Raw genomic sequence first — 22,560 nt, 5'->3', positions numbered from 1 at the left:
AGTCAGATTTGAACTCAGGTCCTCCTGACTCCAAGACTGGTGCTCTATCCACTGCTCCACCTAGCTGCCCCTAAATTGACTTGTTATAAATCGATAATATTCTCTCTTCTATATCCATGTTTATGTACACTCTTCTTCCATCACCTCTTGGAATTCCTAGCTCTCTTCATAGCTCATCCTATGTACTACCTCTTCCAAGAAGCCTTCCCTTCACCTTAGTCTTTAGTGCTTTCTCCCAACTACTCTGAATCCAGTTGTACTTATCAGATCAAAGATTGTCTCCTTCCCCCCCAAAGAATATAAGTTCACTGAGCTCTGGGTTTATTTCTTGGCCTGGTGTCCCCAGCACTTTGGACAGTATCTGGCCTAAGCATGGGCTTCACTGAATTGTTGAAAGCTCATTCCAGAAGAAGGTCCCTCCAGAAGAGTGAGCTGACTGGATCTAGCGCCTTCAAGAATGTCTCCCTTTAAGGAGTCTGGATTTTATCCCGGTCCTGGGCTATGACTTTCCTCAATTTAGGACCATGTCTTGTTATTTATCAGGAAAATGAAGAGTTGGGGGGAGTTGGAATCTGAGGTCCCTCCCAACTCTGGATCTTTGATCTTATATTGGAAGCTAGGTGGGTTAGGTAGCACCTTGGGCCTAGAGTCTAGAAGACCTGAATTTGAATCCAACTTGTAACACTTAATAGTTATGCATCCTAAGGCAAGTCATTTCACCCTATTTGCCTCAGTTTCCTCATCTATAAAATGGTGGGTGTGAAGATCAAATGAGATAATATTTCTAAAACACTTAACATAGTAAGAGCTATCTGATGATGTTGGTCAGGTGTTTTTCAGTCATGTCTAACTCTTCATATGTGGTTTGCCATTTCATCCTCCAACTCATTTTGCAGATGAGGAAACTGAGGCAAACAAGATGCAGTGACTTGTTCAGGGTTACACAGCTACTAATTTGCCATTTCCTTTCCAGTTCATTTTACAGATGAAGAAATTGAGGCAAACAGGGTGAAGTGACTTGCTCAGAGTCTCACAATCAGTAATTAATTGTCTGAGGCCAGATTTAAATGCAGGAAGATGAGTCTTTTTGGTTCCAAGATCAGTGTTCCATCCACTTTGCTACCTAAGCTAAATAGATATTAGCAAAAATAATGATGATGATGATGATGATGATGATGATGATGACGACTCCCAATAGGTGCTTACTAAGAACAAGTTGAGTGAAGATGCATCCCATGATGGGGGATGGCTTCCAAGAGTCACCCAAAACCATCCAGAGAAGTTATTGCTGAGGTGCCCAAGGAGGTGAAGTGGGTAGCAAGGCTTTAAAAAGGCCATGGGGTTTCCAAGTCCAATGTCTCCCTTTGATTGGGCTTGGGCAACACCCATGAGACAAGAGATAGAAAAAAGGAAATTTATTGAAAAAAAGGGGGCTGTCAGGGGTAAGGGAGGGGTGGGTACAAGCCAGGAGCCAGGTACTCATGCCTCTGGGCCTCACAGTTTCTTCAGGGGCAAGAAGGAAAGGATTGCTGTGGGCCTGGGGCTGAGGGGGAGAGCATGTATCTGGAGTGGTATCTGTCTATCTGTCCCTCTGCCCATCTTTCCATCCAGTTATGTGTCCTGTGCGTTTGAGCAGAGGAGTGAGCGAAACGTGTTGCAGGATAAGACACGCATGTGCAGAGTGTGGTGGGGAGGGGGTATACAGTAGATGGGGCCATGGTGAATGGGCCCAGGTCCTGCTGGAAGCAGGTTCTCCGGGGCTCAGGCCGAGGTCCTTCCCCAAGCCCTTCTCTGGCTCAGCCAGGTCCATGGCAGAGGGGTGACCCAGCTCAGGCCTGGGGGCGGGCAGGGACACAGCGATGAGGCTGATGAGATGGCCTGTAGCCAGCTCGGCAAAGGCAGCGGAAGGAGCCCTCTGAGTTGATGCAGCGCCCATTCATGCACAGCGAGGCCCGGTCCTCTGACTCCTCACACTCGTTGATGTCTGAAGGAGGAGGAGAGCTGAATTTAGAGCCCAGACCCTTGGGGCTCCTCCCCCAAACACCTGGCTTAGCCACCCCAGGCCCAGGAGTCCAGTCCCGCCAGCTCTCCAAGGGAGCCAGGCCTCCTGGATCCTGAGGGAAGGGAACCCAGACCACCAGGCCCTCAGGCCTTTTGTCCCATCTCAGACCCAGGGGTCCAGGCACTCCATGTTTTGCCTCCTATCAGCAGATCCCCCAACCCCAAGCTTACCCACGCAGGCCATGCGGGTCATATCCAGTCGGAAGCCATCAAAGCAGTCGCAGGTGTAGCCCTCGGGGACTCGGATGCAACGTCCATTGTTACAACCGTCCAAGATGCCACACTCTTCAGCTTGCAGTCCCTCAAAGGGCTCATAGCGGGCAGCTGGAGGGATTGGTAAACATCATGGGCCCCCAGGGCCTGATATCATCTATGCCCTCCCCAGATACCCCATGCCCAAGAGCCCTCAGGATGTAAGAGTAAGTCTGGGTGGGTGCATAGATAGGAACCAGGCCCAGCCTCAGGTATCAGGCATGTAGGCCTGGAAGGAACCTCCCCACCAATGTTTAGCCACTGACTGACCATCCCTTTCATAATAAAAAACTGGAGTCACATCACTTTTCTTCCCATCTCCTGGTCTCATTTCCAATGATGTAGAAAAGGAAAGTGCAGACTTAGTCAGCTGGTGGCAGACTTTCCATCTATTGATGAATCCTGTGACTGATCGATCCTTTACCAGGAGTCTTAAATGGGTGGGCAAGGGCAGAACACTATATCCTAGATCTTTTAAATCTAAGTTACCCCCATGGACCAGACCAATAAAAAGGAGCAGACAGATGTGACCAAAAGAGCAGAGATCCCAACAGAGACCAGGTGCTCAAGAACTCTGGTCCTTGGGGAAGGGAAAGATGGATTTATTGGAGAAGGTGGGGAGGAGATGAAGGGAATGACTGGCTTGCAATAAAGGGACAGGAGTGGAAGGAGACCCTTCTTACCAGCATAGGGGTCTCCAGCCTCCTCTTCCTCTTCTTCCTCAGGTTCTGGGAAGGAACCACCTGTGTCCCGGGGTCGATAGCGCCAGCGGGCAGTAGAATCCAAAGGAGGGCGGCCCTCAGGCTCCACATAGGGCCCAGCAGCAACTGAGTCAAAGTCAGGTACCTCAAAGGGTGGTGGGCCATAGGGACTTCCTGGACCAGGGAAAGGAAGGGCCCCTGGAGGAGGTGGGTAAGGGTCATAGCCCAGTCCAGGGACTGGTGGGGCTGGGGGTGGGTACAGCTCTGGCCCATAGGGGACACCTCCATAGCCTGGCCCAAAGTCTGGTCCATATTCATAGGGCATCCCAAAGCCTCCCGGACGGGCTGGACCATAGGCTGGTGGGCGAAGGACATTGCACAATGCCTCAAAGTCATCTGGAAGAGTAAAAGAAGAAGATCAAAGGACCCAGATCAGCCTTCAAGTCCTCAGCAACATCTGTTAGCCTGGGACCTGCAAAGGAGCTGCAAGGCTGGGGACTGGAAGGTTAAGATGACATGTGACTTCTTAAATGAATAAGTTGCTATCCTTGTTTTTTGGTTTTTTTCTATCACCATTGTTTTTCCCAGCATCCCTTCCCCGGCCCTCCCCAACAATTGAAGGAATCATTCTGTTACTGACTGGTATAAATTGGGACATTCTTCTGAAGGCATCAGGGTTCACATCTATAAAAATGGGAGCATCTGATGGGCCCTAAAATCCTTCTAGTTCAAAATCCTCTGGTCTTATGAACTAGGTTGGCACAGTGATTCTAGAGTCAGAAGACCAGTGTTCTGATCACACCATGCGGACCTTCTGTGGGGCCAAATTGAGTTCTAGTAAGATAACACCCTTGGTCAATAGAGACCCACAGCATTCTTAGATTTATTTCCACTTTGAGCTTAATCTTAGTATCTGGGAAGCATGACTTGTCCAGGGTCACTTCACCACAAGGCATCAGAAACAGAACACAAACACTCAACTCTTTTTGCTTCAGGGGCTGGCTCTGGTGACAGTATTACATGTCCTTCTTGCTGTGTGGCCTGGGAAAATCACTTCAACTCTCTGTTTCTCAGTTCCCTCATCCAAGAAAATGGGGGGGGGTAATAGTTATTCTATCTCACAGAGTTTTTGTGGAGGAAATGGATTAATGCTGATGAAATGGGAACTCAAGTAAGTTGAACAGTATAGGAGTCTCAGTTTAGACAGATCAGTATTATTAATAATTTATATTAAATCTACAATATTATCAAGAACATATTAGTGATTAGTATGATTATAGTATTGTGATGTAATAGAATATTAATAATTAATAATATTATTGCTGCTCAATACTAATTATTAATAGGTAGCTAGGTGGTGCAGTGGATACAGTGTCTAGAGTCAGGAAGACGTATCTTTCTGAGTTCAAATTTGACCTCTGACAATTGCTAGCTGTGTGACTCTGGGTAAGTCACTTCACTCTGTTTGTCTCAGTTTCCTCCTCTGCAAAATGAGCTGGAGAAGGAAATGGCAAACCACTACATTCAGAAAATTCTGAATGAAGTCATGAAAAGTCAGACATAGTGGCAAATGACTGAATAATTAATTATTAACAATAAATAGGCAAATGCAATAAATAATTTAATAAATGAGAACAGAATATTAAAATTAATATCAACAGTATTATTAACTATACTAATATATTAGGTTATAATTCTATATTAGTCACAAATAATACTAATGATTAATAATTATTATTAACAATAATATTGATATGTGTTCAAAAACTAGACTCTGCCACTTAAAACATGTCTGATAATTGGGGCAACTAGGTGGCGCAGTGGATAGAGCACTGGCCCTGGAGTCAGGAGGACCTGAGTTCAAGTACCGCCTCAGACACTTAATAATTACCTAGCCATGTGACCTTGGGCAAACCACTTAACCCCATTACTTTGCAAAAAAAAACCTAAAAAAATAAATAAAAAGCATGTGTGATAATTGGACATATTTAGCTCTCTTCTCCTGTTGAGAGGGTCTCATCCAGCTCTCAATGTATGCTAGTCTTCCTGATTTGAGAAAGGGGGCTTTCCATTTAGGAGTCCTGCCTGTAATTCCAGCAATGGCCACCAGGTGACAGGCTGGAGCCAAGGTCACAGCTTGGCTTCTCTTTGCCTTGGGCCTGGTTGACTTTTTCCCAACCTCTGACTTTGGACCACCCTGTGCCCAAGGGCATGGGCAGGCCCCAGGGCTTTATGGGAAGGAGACGGTACCTGAATCTCGGGCCGGACATAAGGCGCAGTCCATGCTCCAAGCTTCCCCATAAAGGCAGCAGCACTCCGTGTACGTGGCCTGTCGGTCTAGTCGAGGGCGGCTACACACCAGGTCTGGTCCCACCTCCTGCCAGCACACCGCCAGGTTGTCATCTGAAGGGAAGGAAGGAAGGTATTTTCCCAGCCCTCTGTCTCCTGCCTGATGCCCCACAAGAGCCTTTCCAGTCCCCCCCCCCCCCACCATTTCCTCTGAGAGATGTGTCTCATTCTCTCTTCCTCCCTCTGGCCCTCATCTTCAATCTGGTACCCAGGATCCACTTTTCCTCTGGCCCTTGGATTTTCCCAGCATGAGCCCCACACCCAACTCTAGAGGGCTAGGGTGAGTGAAGGACTGTGGAGATACAGTTGCTATTCTCCAGGCAGGAAACTAGTCCTTCTGTCCACCCCAGGGGAGCAGTGAGATGCGGGCCTGGGTTACCCAGACTCTGGCTATCATTGGTCACACAGCGTCGTCGGGAGCCATCCAACACCAAGGGAGGATCACAGGTACAATGATAGGAGCCCACAGTGTTGACACATTGGCCACCCTCACATGCCTCTTCTTCATCTGCACACTCATCATTGTCTGGGGAGACACAGGGGTGAGGAGAAGGGCACTCAGAGATGCCTCCTCCACCCCCCAGTTCATCTTTTCTCCTGAAGAAGAAAGAACTGAGAGGTGACCTTCAACTTCAGCTTTATCCTTTGATCCCCCATTTTTATCACCTCCCTGGCTGCAGCAGAAGAAAACACAGAATTTTGGAAGATTTCATGAGGAAGAAGTTCAGTCCCAGCCCCTTCCAAAACTCCCTCCCAATCAATGTTCTCTTCTCAGCTACTGAAGGAAGGATAGAAACCAGATTCCTAGAAGGGCTCCCCAGTATTGGGAGGGGATATTACCTATACACTCCAGCCTCTGGGTATGGTAGTAGTAGCCATTGCTGCAGTAACATGAGTAGCCAGGGGCTGTGTTCACACATACCCCACTCTTGCACACCTGGTCCCCGAACAACAGACACTCGTCCACATCTGTGGAAGGGAGAGTGCAAAGGCTAAATGGTGGTTGGGGTCACCCTCTACTGAGCTCATCCCACCCAACAGCCCAGAGGGAATGGGGTGCAAAGGTCTGAGAAAGAAACTGGGCAGGACGAATAAAGTCAGCCATTGTTGACACTGGGGCCAGAAGCTGAGCTATAAGGACCATGGAGAAAAGTAGGGGGAGTCAGAAATCAGGGTCAGATCAAGTTCCTGTGGGATCAGATGGGTTCAGAACTAGCTAGAATGTTGGAGGTTATCTCAACTATTCTCATTTTAGTCATGACGGAAAAGAAACCTAATGTTAAGTGATCTACCCAAGGTCATTCAAAGAGTAAGAAGCAAAAAAGGGGATATGAACTTATCATCCATTTTCCTCTTCCACTCTACTGAAAGACTCACCTCTCCGGATGCTAGGGTCACCAGGTGGGGACAGGTAACCCCTGCCATGTGGGCACAGAGACTGGTATTCCGCTGGGCCAAGAGAAGGCTATATTAGCAACTAGTTGAGGTGAAGCTCAAACCTAGATCTTCTGACTCCATCTCCTCTCTCTCTCTCTCTCTCTCTCTCTCTCTCTCTCTCTCTCTCTCTCTCTCTCTCTCTCTCCCCCCTCTTTCCCATCAGTTCCTCAGTCTCTGTCTCTCTGTCTCTGTCTCTCTCTGTGTCTCTCTGTCTCTCTCTCCCTCTCTCTTTCCCTCTCTCCCCCCAATCTCCTCCCCAGTTCTGGTCCCTTGCCCCCATTCTCCACCAGCTTCCTCATCCCCCAGTACCTGTCTCAGGGCCTGGACACTGCTGGATGCGGCAGCCGCTCCCCCAGCCCTCGCCCGCTGTACAGCAGCATTCCCGCCAGGTGACATTCCTCGCTAGGATGTTGTCACAGGCATCAGGGGCCCCAGTGTCATAATAACACTCTCTTCGTCCACTGCTAGCCCCAGGGCCTGGACCTGGCCTTGGTGCCACAGGCCTACGTGGAGGAGCTGGTGGAGGTGGTGGACGGGCAGGGAGTCCTGGACTTGAGGGTAACTGGGGGCTCGACCCTGAGAATGGAGAAAATGGAAGATTCTCATAAAGACCTCAGAACCAAAATATATCCATTGTCCCTAAAACAGCATCCACCAAAAATCAGGAGCATTAATAGGGCAAGCCTGTAACCCAGGCTGACATTTTCTTCTAATTTAACTAATGATCTGCTCTCCATAATCAAAATTTTTGTTAAATTGGATAAGACAGTTGACAAGACTGAGATAACTCACTGGTTCATGGATTTTTATGATGTGTGTGTGTGTGTGTGTGTGTGTGTGTGTGTGTGTGTGTGTGTGTTTTGCAAGGCAAATGGGGTTAAGTGGCTTGCCCAAGGCCACACAGCTAGGTAATTATTAAGTGTCTGAGGCCAGATTGGAACTCAGGGACTCCTGACTCCAGGGCCAGTGCTCTATCCACTGTGCCACCTAGCTGCCCCAAAGTTAGGCAATTATTAAGTGTTTGAGGCTGCATTTGAACTCAGGTCCTCCTGACTCCAGGACTGGTGCCCCAATCATGGATTTTTAAACTTGGAAGGGCCCTTGGCAGTGTTACCCTTCATTTTAGAGACAGAATCCAGGGAGGGAATGGTCACATATATAGTTTCCTTTGTTCTTAAGCCTAACTGCTGAGTTTTTATTTTACTTGCTAAATATCTAGGTCATACAGTGGATAAAGTGCTGGGCCTGGAATCAGGAAGACATCTTCAAGAGTTCGACTTTGACCTCAGACACTTCTTAGCTGTATGACCCTGGGCAAGTCACTTCACCCTGTTGCCTTGGCTTCCTCATCTGTAAAATGAGCTGAAGGAAGCTGTGGCAAACCACTCCAGTATCTTTGCCAAAAAACCCCCTAAGTGGCATCACAAAGAGTGGGACACAGTTGGAAAACAACTGAACAAGAGACCTAAGCCAGCAGCAGGGACACCTTGCAACCAACCAAGCAAGTCTGTTTAATTACCTGTAGACTGTAGTCATCAGTGAAACAGCAGGGGCGGGTTGATACTCACTGGCTGGGGGTCTTGGGGGAACACAGCGTCCAGTCATCGGGTCGAATTCATCAGGGCTGGTGGGGCAAACACAGAGGAAGGAGCCCTCCACGTTCTCACATAGGGCAGCCCCGCACACTCCCTGGAGGGTCTCACACTCGTTGACATCTATGGGGAACAGGAAAGGAAGGAGTCAAGGGGTTGGTCTCCCCTACACCCACCTGTGTCCATCTCCCTCCTAGCAAACCCTAGGGTTTGTCATACCCACACAGTGGCGCCCATCCCTGGCTCCCTCGTAGCCCTGGTCACAGAGACATTGGAAGGAGCCTGGCAAATTCTGACACATGGCATGGGCTCCACAGAAGGTTCGGTTCCGACATTCATCCACATCTGCAATTGAACCAACAATTTGACATGGATATCCACTCACCCACCACTCCTAGGCTCCTGGGACCTGGAGAAAAAGCGCTCACCCCATGTGACCCCAGGATTGTTTAGCACCAGCCTCACATGGTTCCAGCATTATGTGGCCCTAATCTCACATGACACTAGTCTCACATGGCACCAGTATTATGTGGCACCAGCCCCACATGGCACTGTGGTCTAAGGAGGCCCCAGGCCCAGATTCCACTGTGACACATGTCACCAAATTTGTTTGACCTGGTTTTCTTCATGTGAAATAGGAGGATAGACTTTAATAACCTCTAAGTCCTTCCTGTCTCAAAATCTATTCAATCTTGGGGAATTCTCCAGAACAAGAGAAAACCTAGAGCTAAAGTATGAGATTCACCTAAGGACAATGGAAAAATTGGAAAGGACCTTATAAGCCTGGGGGATGGGGCCTCCTATCCAGGCCCTACAGTAAGGAGAAGGCTAGAGGAAGCATAGACCTCCCTTTTTAAAAAAAAACAAAACAAAACAAATCATTTGGAACAGCAGCAAATACAGTGCCTTACCTGGAGACAGGGAGATTGATCTTCCTGAATTCAAATGTGACCTCAGACAATTACTATCTGTGTGACCCTAGGCAAGTTGCTTAACCCCCATTGTCTCCCCCCAGAATATTATTACTTGGCAGCATTGTTTGAGATCTGGTATTGATAGACCCCCTTGCTTTCCACTGTCAATTTTGTTCTATTGACTGACCTCCCCGGAAACAACTAATCTTTCTTTAGCTATTTAGGTACAGCTATTCCAGCAAAGAACATTTGATATTGAGATTCATGTGGTTCCTGGATACACCTTGGGATCCATTCTCAAGCATCTTATAGCATCTGTAATAATTTTGAATGGGATTTCTCTTTCTAGTTCTTCCTGGTGGATTTTATTGGCAATTGCTATAAAGGAATGTTGATAATTTATATGGACTTTTCCTATATCCAGCAACTTTGCTAAATCTTAGTTATTTCCATGTATTTTCATTTCCTCTTTGTGATTCTCTAAATATACCAAATGATCACCAAAAAGTTATAACTGTGGTTTCTCTCTGTATATGCTTATTCTGGGAGAACCCCTCACAGAAGATACTGAGACCAGGGCTAGTCTGAAACATAGAAGGACTTGGCCTAGGGGAATGGGGCTTGCCTTGGCCACAGAATTAGCACTAGAGGGCACAGTCTCATTTATGTCTTTATAACCTCAATACTCAAACAGGGTCTTATAAAATGATGAATTGAATTGACCTCTCTGGTTTAGCACAACTGCCTCATTTTACAGATGAGGAAACGAAGGCCAAGAAATGTCCAAGTTTACTGTGAGAGACTGGGTCAGGACTTGAATCAGATCTCCTGACTACAAACCCAGTGGATAGAGTCCCTGGCCTAGAGTCAGGGAGACCTGAGTTTAATTGTGACCTCAGATTCCTACTAGCTGTGAGACTCCGAGTTTAACCTTTACCTCAGTTTCCTCAGCTAGAAGAGAAGATAATAATAGGGCCTGGCTTCCCCACCCCACAAGGAAGATTTCCCAGTTATTCCTTCCCTCTTCATCCCACTTATTAAATTTTAAAGACCATTTTCCTTTACCTTTATCATTTAACAGATGAAGAAACTGAGGCCAAGAGTTGCCCAAGTTTACAGAGAGTCAGAGGCTGAGTCAGGACTTGAATTAAGTCCCCTGACTATAAAACCAGTGGATTGGGTTCCGACCCTAGAGTCAGGAAGACCTGACCTCACATAACTTACTAGCTATGAGACCCTGGGTTTAACCTTTGTCTCAGTTTCCTCAGGTAGAAGATAAGATAATAATAGCACCCAGTGGACACTATATAATTGCTTATTTCCTTCCCCCCACTTTCAGAACGATTTCCCAGCTACTCCTGTCTCAGTAATTAAAGCTTAGAAACCACTTCGTCTACCTTTAGAGACGGGGAAACTAATTCAGAAGGTGAAAATGAGATGCCCAATGTCCCCCATGTGCGGTGCCCACCTGGGGTCTCCTTCATTCATGCCACAAACATTCATTACCCTGGCAGCCCCCGCTGGGCGTTGGCTGGTAGCCCGGGTCGCAGAAGGGGACACAACGGTAGGAGCCCGGGGTGTTCTCGCAACGCTGGGCCCCACACAGCGCTGGCCCGTATTCTCTGCACTCATCCACATCTGGGGGAAAAGAACAGGGTAGGGCAGAGGGGGCAGAGGAACGGGCTCGGCGCGCCCCTCGTGGCCCACAGAGGAACCGGCGGCCCGCAGTTCCGAGAGCGCGAGGGCACGAAGGCGGACCACCCCGGGCGGCCACCCTTCCTCGCCACCCTCCCGCGGGGATTCTGACCACACACCGCAGGTTGCCAGAACCGTGCGAGGCCCAAGGTCAGGGCCAGGGAGGCGCGACGCGCGTCGCTCGGCCCGGCCCACTTGGATTCCTGGGGCCGGGGAGGAGCGTGGCTCTGCCGGGGACGGAGAAGGGGCTCCTCTCACCATCGCAGTTGCCTTCAGGTCCCGCGTGGTAACCCGAGTCACAGTCGCGGACGCAGCGGTAGGATCCCGGGGAGTTCTCGCAGCGCTGGCTCCCGCATAGGGACGACCCTCCTTCCCGGCACTCATCCACATCTGAGGGACACAGCACAGCCCGAGGCGGGGGTCAGGCACCGGGGGGGTGCTAAAGGTCCAGGTTAGAGGGGAAGCGGACGAGACCCGCGCTCACCGCTGCAGGAGGTCAGGTCGGCGCTGGCGCGGTATCCCGGAGGGCAGGCGCACTCGAAGGAACCGTCTGTGTTGGTGCAGAGGCCTCCCTGGCACAGGCTTCCATCCCTACACTCGTCCACGTCTAGGGGACAGGAAACCGGAGGACAGACCACCCCTTCCCTCCTTGCTTCTCCCGGACAGTCTTCTCCATCAGTCCCATTCGACACTGTCCCAGATCTCCGTTCTGCCATTACCCCCCTCCCAACCCCAACGCTAGACTCCAACCCGGGGGGGGTGGGTCGACCAAGCCCCACATTCTAAACTCCTTCCCAGACTGCCCCCCCCCCCGTCACCCCCAGGCCCGCTTGTCTTATAAGGCCAGGCATACCGATGCAGGAAGATCCGCGGGGCCCAGTTTGGTATCCCGGAGCACACGTGCACGAGAAGGAGCCGTCGGTGTTGAGACATTCCCCGTGGGGAAAGCAGAAATCTCCCTCCAGGCACTCGTTCACGTCTAGGGGAGAGAGGAAAGCTCAGGGCTGGAGAGGCAGGGGCCTTTGCCGGCCGACCAGACATTCCCCGCGTCCCTGCTCACCTGCGCAAGGCCCCGGGCGCCCGCCCGGTGGGAGCCGGTAGCCAGGTTCACAACTGCAACGGAAAGAACCGTCCGTGTTGGTGCAGTGTCCGTGGGGTCCGCAGGGGGCTCCTGAGTTGCACTCGTCCACGTCTGAAAATGAGGAGGGCCTGGGTGTGAGGCTCAGAGAGCTTAAAATTTGGGAGAGGGGGTGGGGAGGCCTGAAAAATAAATTGAGTGAAGGAATCTGAGGTTTTGATTTCCTCGACGGTGTCGTGGGGCCTGGGCTTCCCTGATCAGGAGATGGAAGATGTCGGGTTTTTACCTCGATCAGAGGGTTGAAGGTCTGGGATCCAGGTGAGGGATGACCCAGAACCTTCCCATGGAAAGATCAGAGATCTAAAGATTTAGAGTACAGATCACAAGGTGGTGGTGGGGGGGGGATGTCCGTGGAAGGAATTAGGGGGATCACAGGATCCCCAGATCAGAAGGCTGAAGGTCTGGGGTCCAGGTCACAGGGTGTGGGAGAATTGTTGAGATCGTCGGCATCAGAGGGATGGGGAATGGGGGGAGGAAGTTGTGACTCAGGGCCCGGAGACAGAAGGATGAGCGTCGAGGGCCGGCTGGGTGGGCTAGGAGTGACACCAAGTCTCACCGGCGCAGCGCCCCTGCAGCAATCGGTGGCCGGTGGGGCAGGCCCGGCACTGGAAGGAGCCCGGAGAATTGACGCACTCCTGACCCGGGCAGGCCAGGTGGTTTTCACATTCATCGATATCTGGAAGGGGAAAGAGAAGCCAGTAAGGGAAAGGGCTTACGTCCCTGGAGCGCCCAAGCCCCTCCTCCCCGGCCGCCCAAGCCGCCCCACCCCTCACCTTCACAAGCTTGGCCCGCGGCGTCCAGTCGGAAGCCGGTGGGGCAGGTACACAGGTAGGAGCCATCCACGTTCTCACAGCGCCCGTAGCTGCAGGGCGGGGGACTTCGCTGGCATTCATCCACATCTGCGGGAGATGAGGCAGCGCAGATGGGTCACAGGGTCAGGCGAGACTCTACCCCCCACCCCGGCCCTCGGTCACCCGAAGACGTGCCCCCTTCCCTCCATCATAACAAGACGACTCTTTAGACCATTCTAGAGCATCCCTCTCATTTTACAGGTAGGGAAACTGAGGTTCAGCGAGAATCACACCGAGGGTCAGGGAGGGAGCAAGAAGCTAGATGGCAGATTCCCGATTCCCAGTAAGAAGCCAGTCCATCTCCCAGTCTCCACCTTCACAAATATTTCTGAAACATACTCCAGCCTCATCCCTCCTGGTTGAAATTTTTTTTTTCCATTTTACAGATAGTAATATTGAGGCTGGACTTGGAGCAAAGAAATGTGGTTTCAAATCCCAGTTCCCATATTTACCATGTGACCTTCTAAGGAAGCCCCTTAAACCTTAGCTCTACCCTCACCATATTATGTTTTGGTTCTTGTCCTTCATTATCGAAGAACAAAATGTTTGAGACAAATGTCAGTATGTCCCACAGTGGCTGATCGGCCCAATAGGAGCTTGGAATGCTCTAACACAGCTAGGGCACAAATTGTTTGTGTGAACCCCTGGGGGTTACACCTAGGGAAACTGAGGCCCAGGCATCCGAAGGGATTTGCCTGGGATTACAGTTAGAAAGTCGCCTTTTCAGTAAGAGTTCAGAGCTAGAGCTAGAAGGGCACTTAAGAGTTGCCAAGTCCATCAAGTCCCCATTTTATAGTTGGAGGAACCAAGACTGAAAACTAGAAGAGGGCTTATCTGATTCTTTTTTTGTTTGTTTGTTTTTGCTAGGCAGTGGGGTTAAGTGACTTGCCTAAGGTCACACAGCTAGGCAATTATTAAGAGCCATCTAGCTGACCCCAGGTTCTCTGATTTTCCTGGGCTGACCCAGTAAATCAGGGAGCAGAAGCTGGGACAAGGAAGAAATGTGATGTGAGGGGCAGCTAGGTGGTGCAGTGGATAGAGCACCAACCCTGGAATCAGGAGGAGCTGAGTTCAAATCCAGCCTCAGACACTTAATAATTACCTAGTTGTGTGACCTTGGGCAAGTTACTTGATCCCATTGCCTTGCCCCCAAAAAAACTAAAAAAAAAAAAAAAAAGAAATGGGATGACATTAAACACCAGCTGTATGATTTTGGACAAGTCACATGACTCCAGTAAGACTCAATTTCCTCAGCTGTCAAACCAATTGGATTAGATGACCTCTAAATTCACTCTAGCTCTTAAATCTCTGAGCCTTTCTACATAATAGAGGGCGAGGAAAGGAGGGGGATAACACTGGTGAGAAAGAGGGCCAGAGAGGGAGAACCATACCAACACAGGGAGCTCCAGGCCCATGGGAGCGATAGCCAGCAGGACAGGCACAGTGGTAGCTTCCAGCTGTGTTGTCACATCGGCCAGGCCCACAGGGAGGGGGGTCCCGGGCACACTCATCTATGTCTTCACAGTCCGGGCCTTGGAAGCCAGGTGGGCAGGAGCAGCGGTAAGAGCCTGGCAGATTTTCACAGTGGCCCCAGCCACAGGGCCCTGGGCTCTGGGCACACTCATTGATGTCTGTGAAGAGAGACAGAACTGGACAGTAGGCCCCACTTGGCCATGCTCCCAAATGAACCAAGTCAAGAACTCTGACTCTTAGAGCAGACCCAAGAATGCTTTCCTCCATCTCCCTGAGTCCTCAGCCTTCCTCCCCTGCTCCATTAGTCCTGCTGCCTGCTGAGTCTGCCCCGCCTTACCTTGGCAGCCAGCTCCATGGGGAGCAGCCTTGTAGCCAGCTGGACACACACACAAGTAGCTGCCAGGGGTGTTCTCACAACGCCCATTGGTGCAGGGCTGCTGGAGGCATTCATCCACATCTGTGGGCATAGGATTGGGGAAGGACTGGGCATCAAGTGTCCTATCAGTGGCTAACAATTCTAATTCCCATCTCAGGCCTAGGTTGGGTCCTTGTGGGCATCTCCACATCTTCTTGCTCCTCCCTGACCCCCATGCAGGATATGGCAATCTGGGTCTATGGGCAGAGTTGGGTAGAGCCATTGGAGAGGGTCAAGTGTCTGTTCTGGTCCATGAGGGGCAAAGACTCACCTTGACAATCAGTGCCCTGTGGACTGGCATGGAACCCGGGGTTACAGACACAGCGGTAGCTGCCAGCTGAATTCTCACAGCGCCCATGGGCACAAGGACGAGGGATCTGGCGGCACTCATCCACATCTGTCCCAGAGAATTGGACAGGGTGGGGGAGGTAGAGTCCAAGGGGTCAGAGGTATGGGCTCTCCCCTCTTTTGGGATTCCCCAACCTTCCCTTTGGGTCCCCTGACTCACCGATGCAGTGTGTCCCATGGGTGCTGAGCCAGAAGCCCGAGTCACACACACATGTGTAACCACCCTGGCGGGGGATACAGCGCCCTGGGCCACAGATCTGAGGGTTCCGCTGACACACACCCCCTGCTACTGGGCCTAATGGACCAGCCAAGGATCAACAGTTTGGCCCAACTCTGATGCCCAACCTCCCCTTCAAACTCCTCTGAAATCCAATCTTCTCTTCTCCCTCAATGAATGGGCTTCTCTCTCCCTCCCCTCCAAATCCTTCTCATGCTCCCCAGAATCTCCTCTTCTGTCCAAGATCTTCCTTTCTGACCCCTTCTCCATTTAGAGTTTTCCCATTCCAGATCACCCAATATCAATGAGTCCTTACCTCTTTCAGGGATTTCAGGGATGGACTGAATAGGGACAGTAGGTAGGGGTTCCTCAGGCCTAGGTTGGGGTTGAGGCCGGGGTCTGGGTCTAGGCTCCGGGCGGGAGGTAGGTGGGTAGTTCCAGACAACTGGACAAGAAAATAGGTGAAGGGTCAGATTAAGGTTATGGATGGGGAGAGGCACAATGCCATCCATGCCTTCCTCTCATTTCCCAGCAGTGCCCACTGCTACCCATCTACTTCCATCTTTGCATGTATTCAGGGTGGATGGAGAGGTCCAAAGATCCAGAGCTTACCTGTGGGAGCCCAGATTGGGGGTGCTGGAGTGACAGGTGGAGGTACCCGAGGCTGACTAATGGGTACTCGAGGTGGCTCCTGGCCCAAGGGGCGAGTGTTGTATCTGAGGTCAGAGGCTGAGTAATGGTAGCCAGGGCCAGCTGGGCAGATCTCCCTGAAACCCTCTGTAGAGAGATGGAGAAGTAGGAAGATGAGGGAATGAAGAATGACCATAAGGACAAATTGAGAGAGATGGAAAGATGCAGTTCAATAAGATGGGGAGGCAGAGACAGCTAAATCTTGTTTAGGACTTGTTAAGTGGGGAGGGTATATGAGGGCAGAGTGTAGGAATTAAGGGAGTGTTGGGCACTAAAGGATACAGAGTATTAATCCCAGGAGCCTCTGGGTAAAGGGGCTCAGACAGTTTTATGAGTTCCAGTTTAGGGGCAGCTGGGTGGCCTAGCAGATAGAGAATTGCCCTGGAATCAGGAGAACCTGAGTTCAAATCCACTTATATTTGCTAGCTGTACGATTTTGGGCAAGTCAATTAACCCATTGCTCCCCCCCCCACAAAAGTTTCCAGTCTGAGATGTGAAAGGAATTAGGATGCAGAGCTATCCAGAATGTGGATTTTGGGTAACTTGGGGTGTCGGATGTAATAACCCCTCAGTGTGTGAAAATTCGTTATCAGAATAAGGCAGTAGAAGATTTGGAGGTTGCTGGAGATGGAGGTAACAGTTTGGGAGCGGGTCAGGATGTAGAATGAGGATACAGGGACCAGGAGACAGGGGAATCCTGGCGCCCACCTGAGCCAAAAGGCGGGCACAGCTGGCAGCTATGGCCCCAGGCCTTGCCCACCCGACTACAGCAGCAGATTTGTTTGGTGATATTGCGCAGGATGGGCAGCGAGCAGCCTCCAGCCCTGAGTACCCGAAAGCAGGGGCCCTTTGCCTCTGAGATCACATGCTGGGCTAGAGAAGGGGGTGGGGGGCAGAGGCTATGGTCAGAGGGGCAACCTTGGGAAGGGGAAGACGGAGCGGGGAAGGGTGGGTTGGGGGCTGGCACAGGGGAGTGACTTGGAGAGCGCAGGATGGCAGGCTTTGGGGAATGGGGGCAGAGGAGAATCCTGGCCAGGAGTCCTCGGTAACTTTCGGCGGGGTGGGCTCTGGTCTGACCCGGGAGAGGTTAAGAGGGGGCAGGGAAGGGCTTTGGAAAGGAGTGGGCAGAGCTTCTGAGCCAAGGGCTGGGTTAGGGGGAGGTCCAAAGGCCTGGCAGAGCAGAGGATTCCAAGGCGAGGCCTCTCACAGATGCAGCTGCTCCTGGATGAATCCAGCAGGTAACCATCGGGGCACACGCACGTGTAGCCACCGCGAGTGTTTGCGCACTCCCCGTGTTGGCATCTCCCTGGTTCAGCACACTCATCCACATCTAGGAAGAAGGGACAGGGAAATGGGGGCAGGCCGGTCTGGCTCTGGTGTCCTTGTGCCCTTCCCCGTCCTCCCAATCCCGGATACTTTTCCCCACCCCGCCTCCCTCAGGCGCTCCCTCACCGGCACAGGAGCCGTTGACCCTCTGAAAGCCTGTGGGGCAGGCGGCGTCGGAGGATCCTACGCGGCCTAGGCTGCCTGAGGAAACAGAAGGTGGGGTTTAGTTCCTCCCCTGCTCAGAGAAACCGAGATAGGAGTGGAGGCGGGGTTTGGGGTGAACCCACCTCCCCAGTCCTGAGGGGATGAAAAGTGAAAGTACAGCTAAGGCCCCTAGAAGGGGGTAGGAACGCTTAGAAAGACACCCGGAGCTCTCCATTGTGCTCGCGCCTTCTTGGAAAATGATAGAAGGGTAGGAGGACAGAAAGGACAGAAAGGGCTCTTCCCTAAACGAGGCCAGATCTCTGCTTACTTAGATGCTCAGAGCACGGCTGGCAGTCGTGGACTCCCCAGGCTAATCCAGCCCCCCGACAGCAGACCTCCTGAGTTCGCAGCCCTGGGAGAGGGGAGGCGCACTGCAGAGGACAAAGGGAGAGGCTGAGCGCGCCCAGGAGCTAGCTAGCGTCCGCCTACCCTTCTCTTCTCTCCTGCTCGGGTCTCAGCGCTTAATTCCAAGTCCAGGACTCACCTCGCCATCCCGGAGCTGTCGGAAGCAATAGCCGAAACCGGAGGCGTCCGTGTAGCCGCCGCCCTCTTCCTCCTCACCCCGGGGGCTGCTCTGGGCCAGCACCGTGTACAAAGCGGCGCGGTCCGACGGCACCCCCGAGGCCCGGGTCTGACCCTGACCCGTGGCCCTTGATTCTCCAGGGCCCACACTGGGCCCCGGGCCGCTCACACGTTCTACTTGATGGATGATGACTGAAGCTTCCTGTGGGTGTTCCACATGCACGCTCACCAGGGACGCCACGCCTGAAGGGAGGGGGAGCAGGGATGCAGAGAGGACTCTGGTGCTGCGCGAGGATGAGGCAATAACCCAGCCCCCGGTGGTGGTGGTGGTGGTGGGGGGTCCCAAGGGAGACAACCCAGGGGAGGGGAAGCTCCTACTATTCGAAGAGTAGGTCTGCGGGGACCCACAACAGAATGGGAGGGATGATGATTCTAATCATCCCTAGGAAAAACTTTGACATTTCACAGGTGGGAAAATTGAGGACAGTGGATTGGGAAGAGGCCACCCTAAAACGCATCATTCTGGCTTTGAAATCACCCAAGTGAAAGCTGGAAAGCGCATTTAAATCAGGAAGGTCCTTGGGAAGTCATTAGTCCAAGCCCTTCTATAGTTAAGGAAACTGAGACCTAGAGAATCATCCAATATTCGAAAACAGATCTTTCCGCACTACCATCATACAAGTGATGCTTTTTATCTGGCCCTCCACATAGGGCAACTTGGGCCCAGAGAACACACTTGGCCAAGTCCAGTCAACTCCAGACCTTCTGACTCACTGCCTGGGCCTGGTCCCCATCCCCCTCCGCCAGCCCTGCCGCTTCCCCTCCCCATTCCCAAGGAGGACTGCCTCCTTGGTGGCTTGGTTGTTCTTCCCTCCCCTCACCATCCTCTTCCTCCCGGTGGTTGGCCAGGGGCAGCGTGTACACCGACTTGGTGACCCCCGGTGGGGGAGGCGGAGGGGCCTCGTGACGTGTGCGGGAGGCAGGCAGCTGACAGAACTTGCCCGCGAAGTCCGGGGGGCAAAGGCAGCGATCTTTCTTCACACACACACCCCCGTTGTGGCACAAGAGTGGACACAAGACTGGAAAAGGATGGAAGGGGCAGGGGCGGGTCACCCGTCTGCTCCTCCCCCGCCTCCCTCTGCCAGAAATCAGCCCCCCTCCCTCCAGCTCACAGAAGCCTCCCTCTCTTAGTCGCCCCTCTTTTCGTCCAAGAACCCCTCTTTTTCCTTTCGCCCAGGTCTCCCCGCTGTTCTTCGAGGGCTCAGGCGTGCCTGTCCTTTAGCCTTTGGAAGAAGCTGAGCGTCCCCTTCCTCAGTCCCACGTCCAGATAATCCATCAGCTGCTCCTCCCCCCATCTCACTCAAGAGCTTAGCTGCATCCCGGGAGGGGGAGCACTTGGTCCCCATATGGGACATCGGGCCCAGCTCCCGCACGCAGGGACATCTGGGCGCGGTGCCGCCAGTGGTGAGGCTGGGTAAACCACCGCGGTGGGGGGAAGGAGGGCGGCTCCGCATTCCCGTGGCTCAGCGTGGGGGCCATGAGGGGTGCAGCCTTCTCCCCCCACCAAACAGCGGCCGTTTCTGCCTCCGCCTTCTGGAGTCCCATGCCCAGCTGTGCCCAGATGTGGGCAGCTGTTTGGCGCTCCGGGAGACCAGGGCCCGATTCTGCCCTGAAGTCCTCTCTCTCTCTCTCTCTCTCTCTCTCTCTCTCTCTCTCTCTCTCTCTCTCTCTCCCCCTCTCTCTCCCCCTCTCTCTCCCCTTTCTCCCCCGCCGGCCTCTTCCCCCACGGGAGCCCCCGAAGCCGCCAGCGGCAACAGCTGGAGACAGCTGTGGGGTGGGGCCGGGCGGGGGCCAGCCAAGCCCGGAGTGGGGGCGGAACACTGGGGTCCTAGGTCTCCGGGAGTGGAGGAGGCGCCAGAACTAGGAGTTTGACTGCTGGTGGAGAGGAGGGGGGACCCTCCTAGTGAAGAGGGGGGAAGGGAAGTCGGGGGTTCTCTGGGCAAGAGGTGGGACAGGACTCCAGCCAAGGTCTGGCGGACAGAGTTCTCAGTTTGGGGGGGGGGGGTCCGAGGTGGTGGTGGCGTTGGGAGCTGGGGGTCTCACGGGGAAGGGGAGGGGGAGAGGCGGGCGCAGGGGCGGGAGGGGTCCGGTGGAAATTCTTCCCCGTTGTTCTTGGCGCCAGCAAAGCCCCGCTCCCACGGGCCAGGCCCACGCCATGGGCGGGGCGCTCCTCGGGGGTAGTGCCAATTCCTCCCGCCCCTTTGGGAGGAGGGGGAGAGGAGGGGCTGGGGGCCGAGGATGCCGGGGTCTTGGTAAGGTCAGGCCTGGCCTTGCAAGCAGCTCGACTGCTCCTGCCTCCCCAGGCAAGAGGCCAGAGGATCCTGGCGCCCTCTCAGGTCTCAGCCCCTGGCACGAGAGCTGGCACCATGGGCCTGAATGCCTGGCTCCCCCGGGGCCCCCCGGGCTGGGTCTGGGAGGCAGGGGCGGGGGAAAGGGGCGGGGGCCGAGCGGGAGATGAGCTCACGCCGGCCGGGTCTGGAGCAGGGCCAGGCCTGGCCTGTTCCCGGCGCCCGGGGGGCCCCCAGCTCCCTCCTCGCCGGCTGCCGCAGTCTCTGAGGCTGGAGGCCGCCCCCGGGGGCAAGTGAGAAAATGGGGAGAGGCGCAAAGTTGGGGTAGAGGTCGAGGTTTAGGATAGGGGAGCTAGGCTCCCCCTCTCAGCTCAGTCGGCAACCCGAGGCACAGCTAGATTGGGTGACGTCCCGCGGAGGGGAATTGAAGCCTAGGGGAGAAAGGGTGGCCCAGCAAGGGCAGGTGTCCAGGGTCCAGCCTGGGTCAGTCCTGGCTCGTTCCCTCCCCTGCCCTCCACTGAGAGGAACAGGTGGGGTGGGGAGCTATAGATGGTTGGATTTCCTCTTCCTTTAAAGGACCCCTGCAGTCTCCCAGAAACTGAACCGTCGTCACTCCCCACCCCAGCCGACCACCAAGGCTTCCTCCCCACGCCTAGCTGGCACCTGAAGGGGCCACATTATTCCATCTCCCAGCCGGGAGGACCTCCCCCCGCCCCCGCCTCGACGGCTGCTTCGAAGGAGCACCTCGTGTACTCCTCCTCCAGGGTCCACGCTGAGGTGTGCGTCCCCATGTCCCCCAGGGACCCAGATCTGCAACTCGAAGGGGCGCCCTGAACTTCCTCCCTCCCCTCCCCCCCCCCCGGTCTTCTAGGCGCTTTAGGTTCTCACGTAGAAAGCACCCTTTGCCCTCCTCTTGGCTCGGGAAGGCTCCCTACCTTCGTGGAGGCGCAGGACCGCCCTTGAGCAGAGAAGCGGGCTCTCCCTGGTGCCCCTCTACTACATGGCTCCCGGCCCCCTCCACGGGCATCCTGCTTCCTCTCCTGTGAAGCTTCCCTGGCCCTGGCAAAGGGCGTCTGCGCCCTTCCTCCGGGGCTCCTCTCCACGATCCCTGCAGGCGCAGGCTGTCCCCTCCCCTTGGGGCTCCCGGCTCCCTTCCCCGTCCCCCAGGCCCGGCCCCGTCCTCGGACTGGCACTCACAGACTCGGAAGCCTGGGCCCGCGGGCGGTGCCCCGCCAGGGGCGCCGCTCTCCACGCTCGTGGTGTTGGCGCGCTGGCAGAAGGGTACGCAGCGATTCCCGGCGCAGCGCAGGCGGCACACGGCCGGGGTGAAGTGGACCCTGAGCCGCTCGCGAGGCCGGGCGGCCGGGCCGGGCAGCAGCGGCAGCAGCGACAGCACTAGGAGCACGAGGCGCCGGGGCCGCCGGGCGCCCGCCATAGCTGCGCACTGAGCTGCCTTGCCGCCCGCCCGAGGGGCCCAAGCCCAGACAGCAGCCAGCGCCGCGCAGTGCGGGAGGGGAGGGGAGGGAGGGGAGCAGAGGAGCAGAGGGGAGGGGGCGGCCCCACGCGCCCCCGCCCAACCCGGCCCAGTCGGGCCCGGCCCGGCCCGGCCCAGCCCAGCCCAGCCGGGCCAACCCCCTCCTAGCTCTTTGGCAACCGCGCGGGGGCGCGTGGGGCCGGGCTCCGCGCCAACACCAATGTTTGGGCGCGACGCGGGGGAGAGCGCGGGCCTGATCACCGCCCCCCTCCCCGCTTTCCCCAATTCATTCCCTCCCCTTCCTCCCTCCTTCCCACCCCCGGCCCAGGCCAAGCTCAGCCCGGCCCAGCTGCGACAAGTGGTTGGGAGGGTGGGGAACAGGTGGGGGCGCCAGGCACCCCGCGGGCGCTTCCCGGGGCTCCCTTGTAGCCGGGCGGCTGACCCGGGGCGCACACCTGGAAGCTCCGCCCCCATTCGGCGGGGAGCGGGCCCACACAGCTGGAGAGACGGCTAGGTAGAGTTAGAGGCCCAAATCCGGCGAAGTCGGAGAGTG

At 54.2% G+C, this 22,560-nt stretch overlaps 1 protein-coding gene across 1 annotated transcript; it reads right to left on the bottom strand.

Annotated features, from left to right (window-relative positions):
- Nucleotides 1-1,400: 1,400 nt before the first annotated feature.
- Nucleotides 1,401-21,987, bottom strand: LTBP4 (latent transforming growth factor beta binding protein 4). Its single transcript, XM_074219088.1, has 30 exons — nt 21,731-21,987; nt 19,067-19,264; nt 18,148-18,428; nt 17,932-18,034; nt 17,586-17,660; nt 17,341-17,463; nt 16,842-17,006; nt 16,056-16,220; nt 15,760-15,888; nt 15,387-15,521; nt 15,150-15,275; nt 14,801-14,920; nt 14,382-14,621; nt 12,913-13,038; nt 12,696-12,815; nt 12,062-12,193; nt 11,855-11,980; nt 11,486-11,608; nt 11,260-11,391; nt 10,813-10,944; nt 8,612-8,737; nt 8,369-8,515; nt 7,110-7,376; nt 6,741-6,812; nt 6,204-6,332; nt 5,743-5,889; nt 5,265-5,417; nt 2,997-3,410; nt 2,233-2,385; nt 1,401-1,984 (listed from the first exon to the last, which is right to left on the bottom strand). The coding sequence occupies exons 1-30, from the start codon at nt 21,966-21,968 to the stop codon at nt 1,830-1,832; spliced, it is 4,752 nt and encodes a 1,583-aa protein (XP_074075189.1). The 5' UTR covers nt 21,969-21,987; the 3' UTR covers nt 1,401-1,829.
- Nucleotides 21,988-22,560: the final 573 nt, after the last annotated feature.

The sequence above is a fragment of the Macrotis lagotis genome, chromosome 1 (assembly GCF_037893015.1).
Source record: "Macrotis lagotis isolate mMagLag1 chromosome 1, bilby.v1.9.chrom.fasta, whole genome shotgun sequence".
In the NCBI taxonomy this organism is placed as follows: domain Eukaryota; kingdom Metazoa; phylum Chordata; class Mammalia; order Peramelemorphia; family Peramelidae; genus Macrotis; species Macrotis lagotis.
This window is presented reverse-complemented; position numbering and strand designations above follow the sequence as displayed.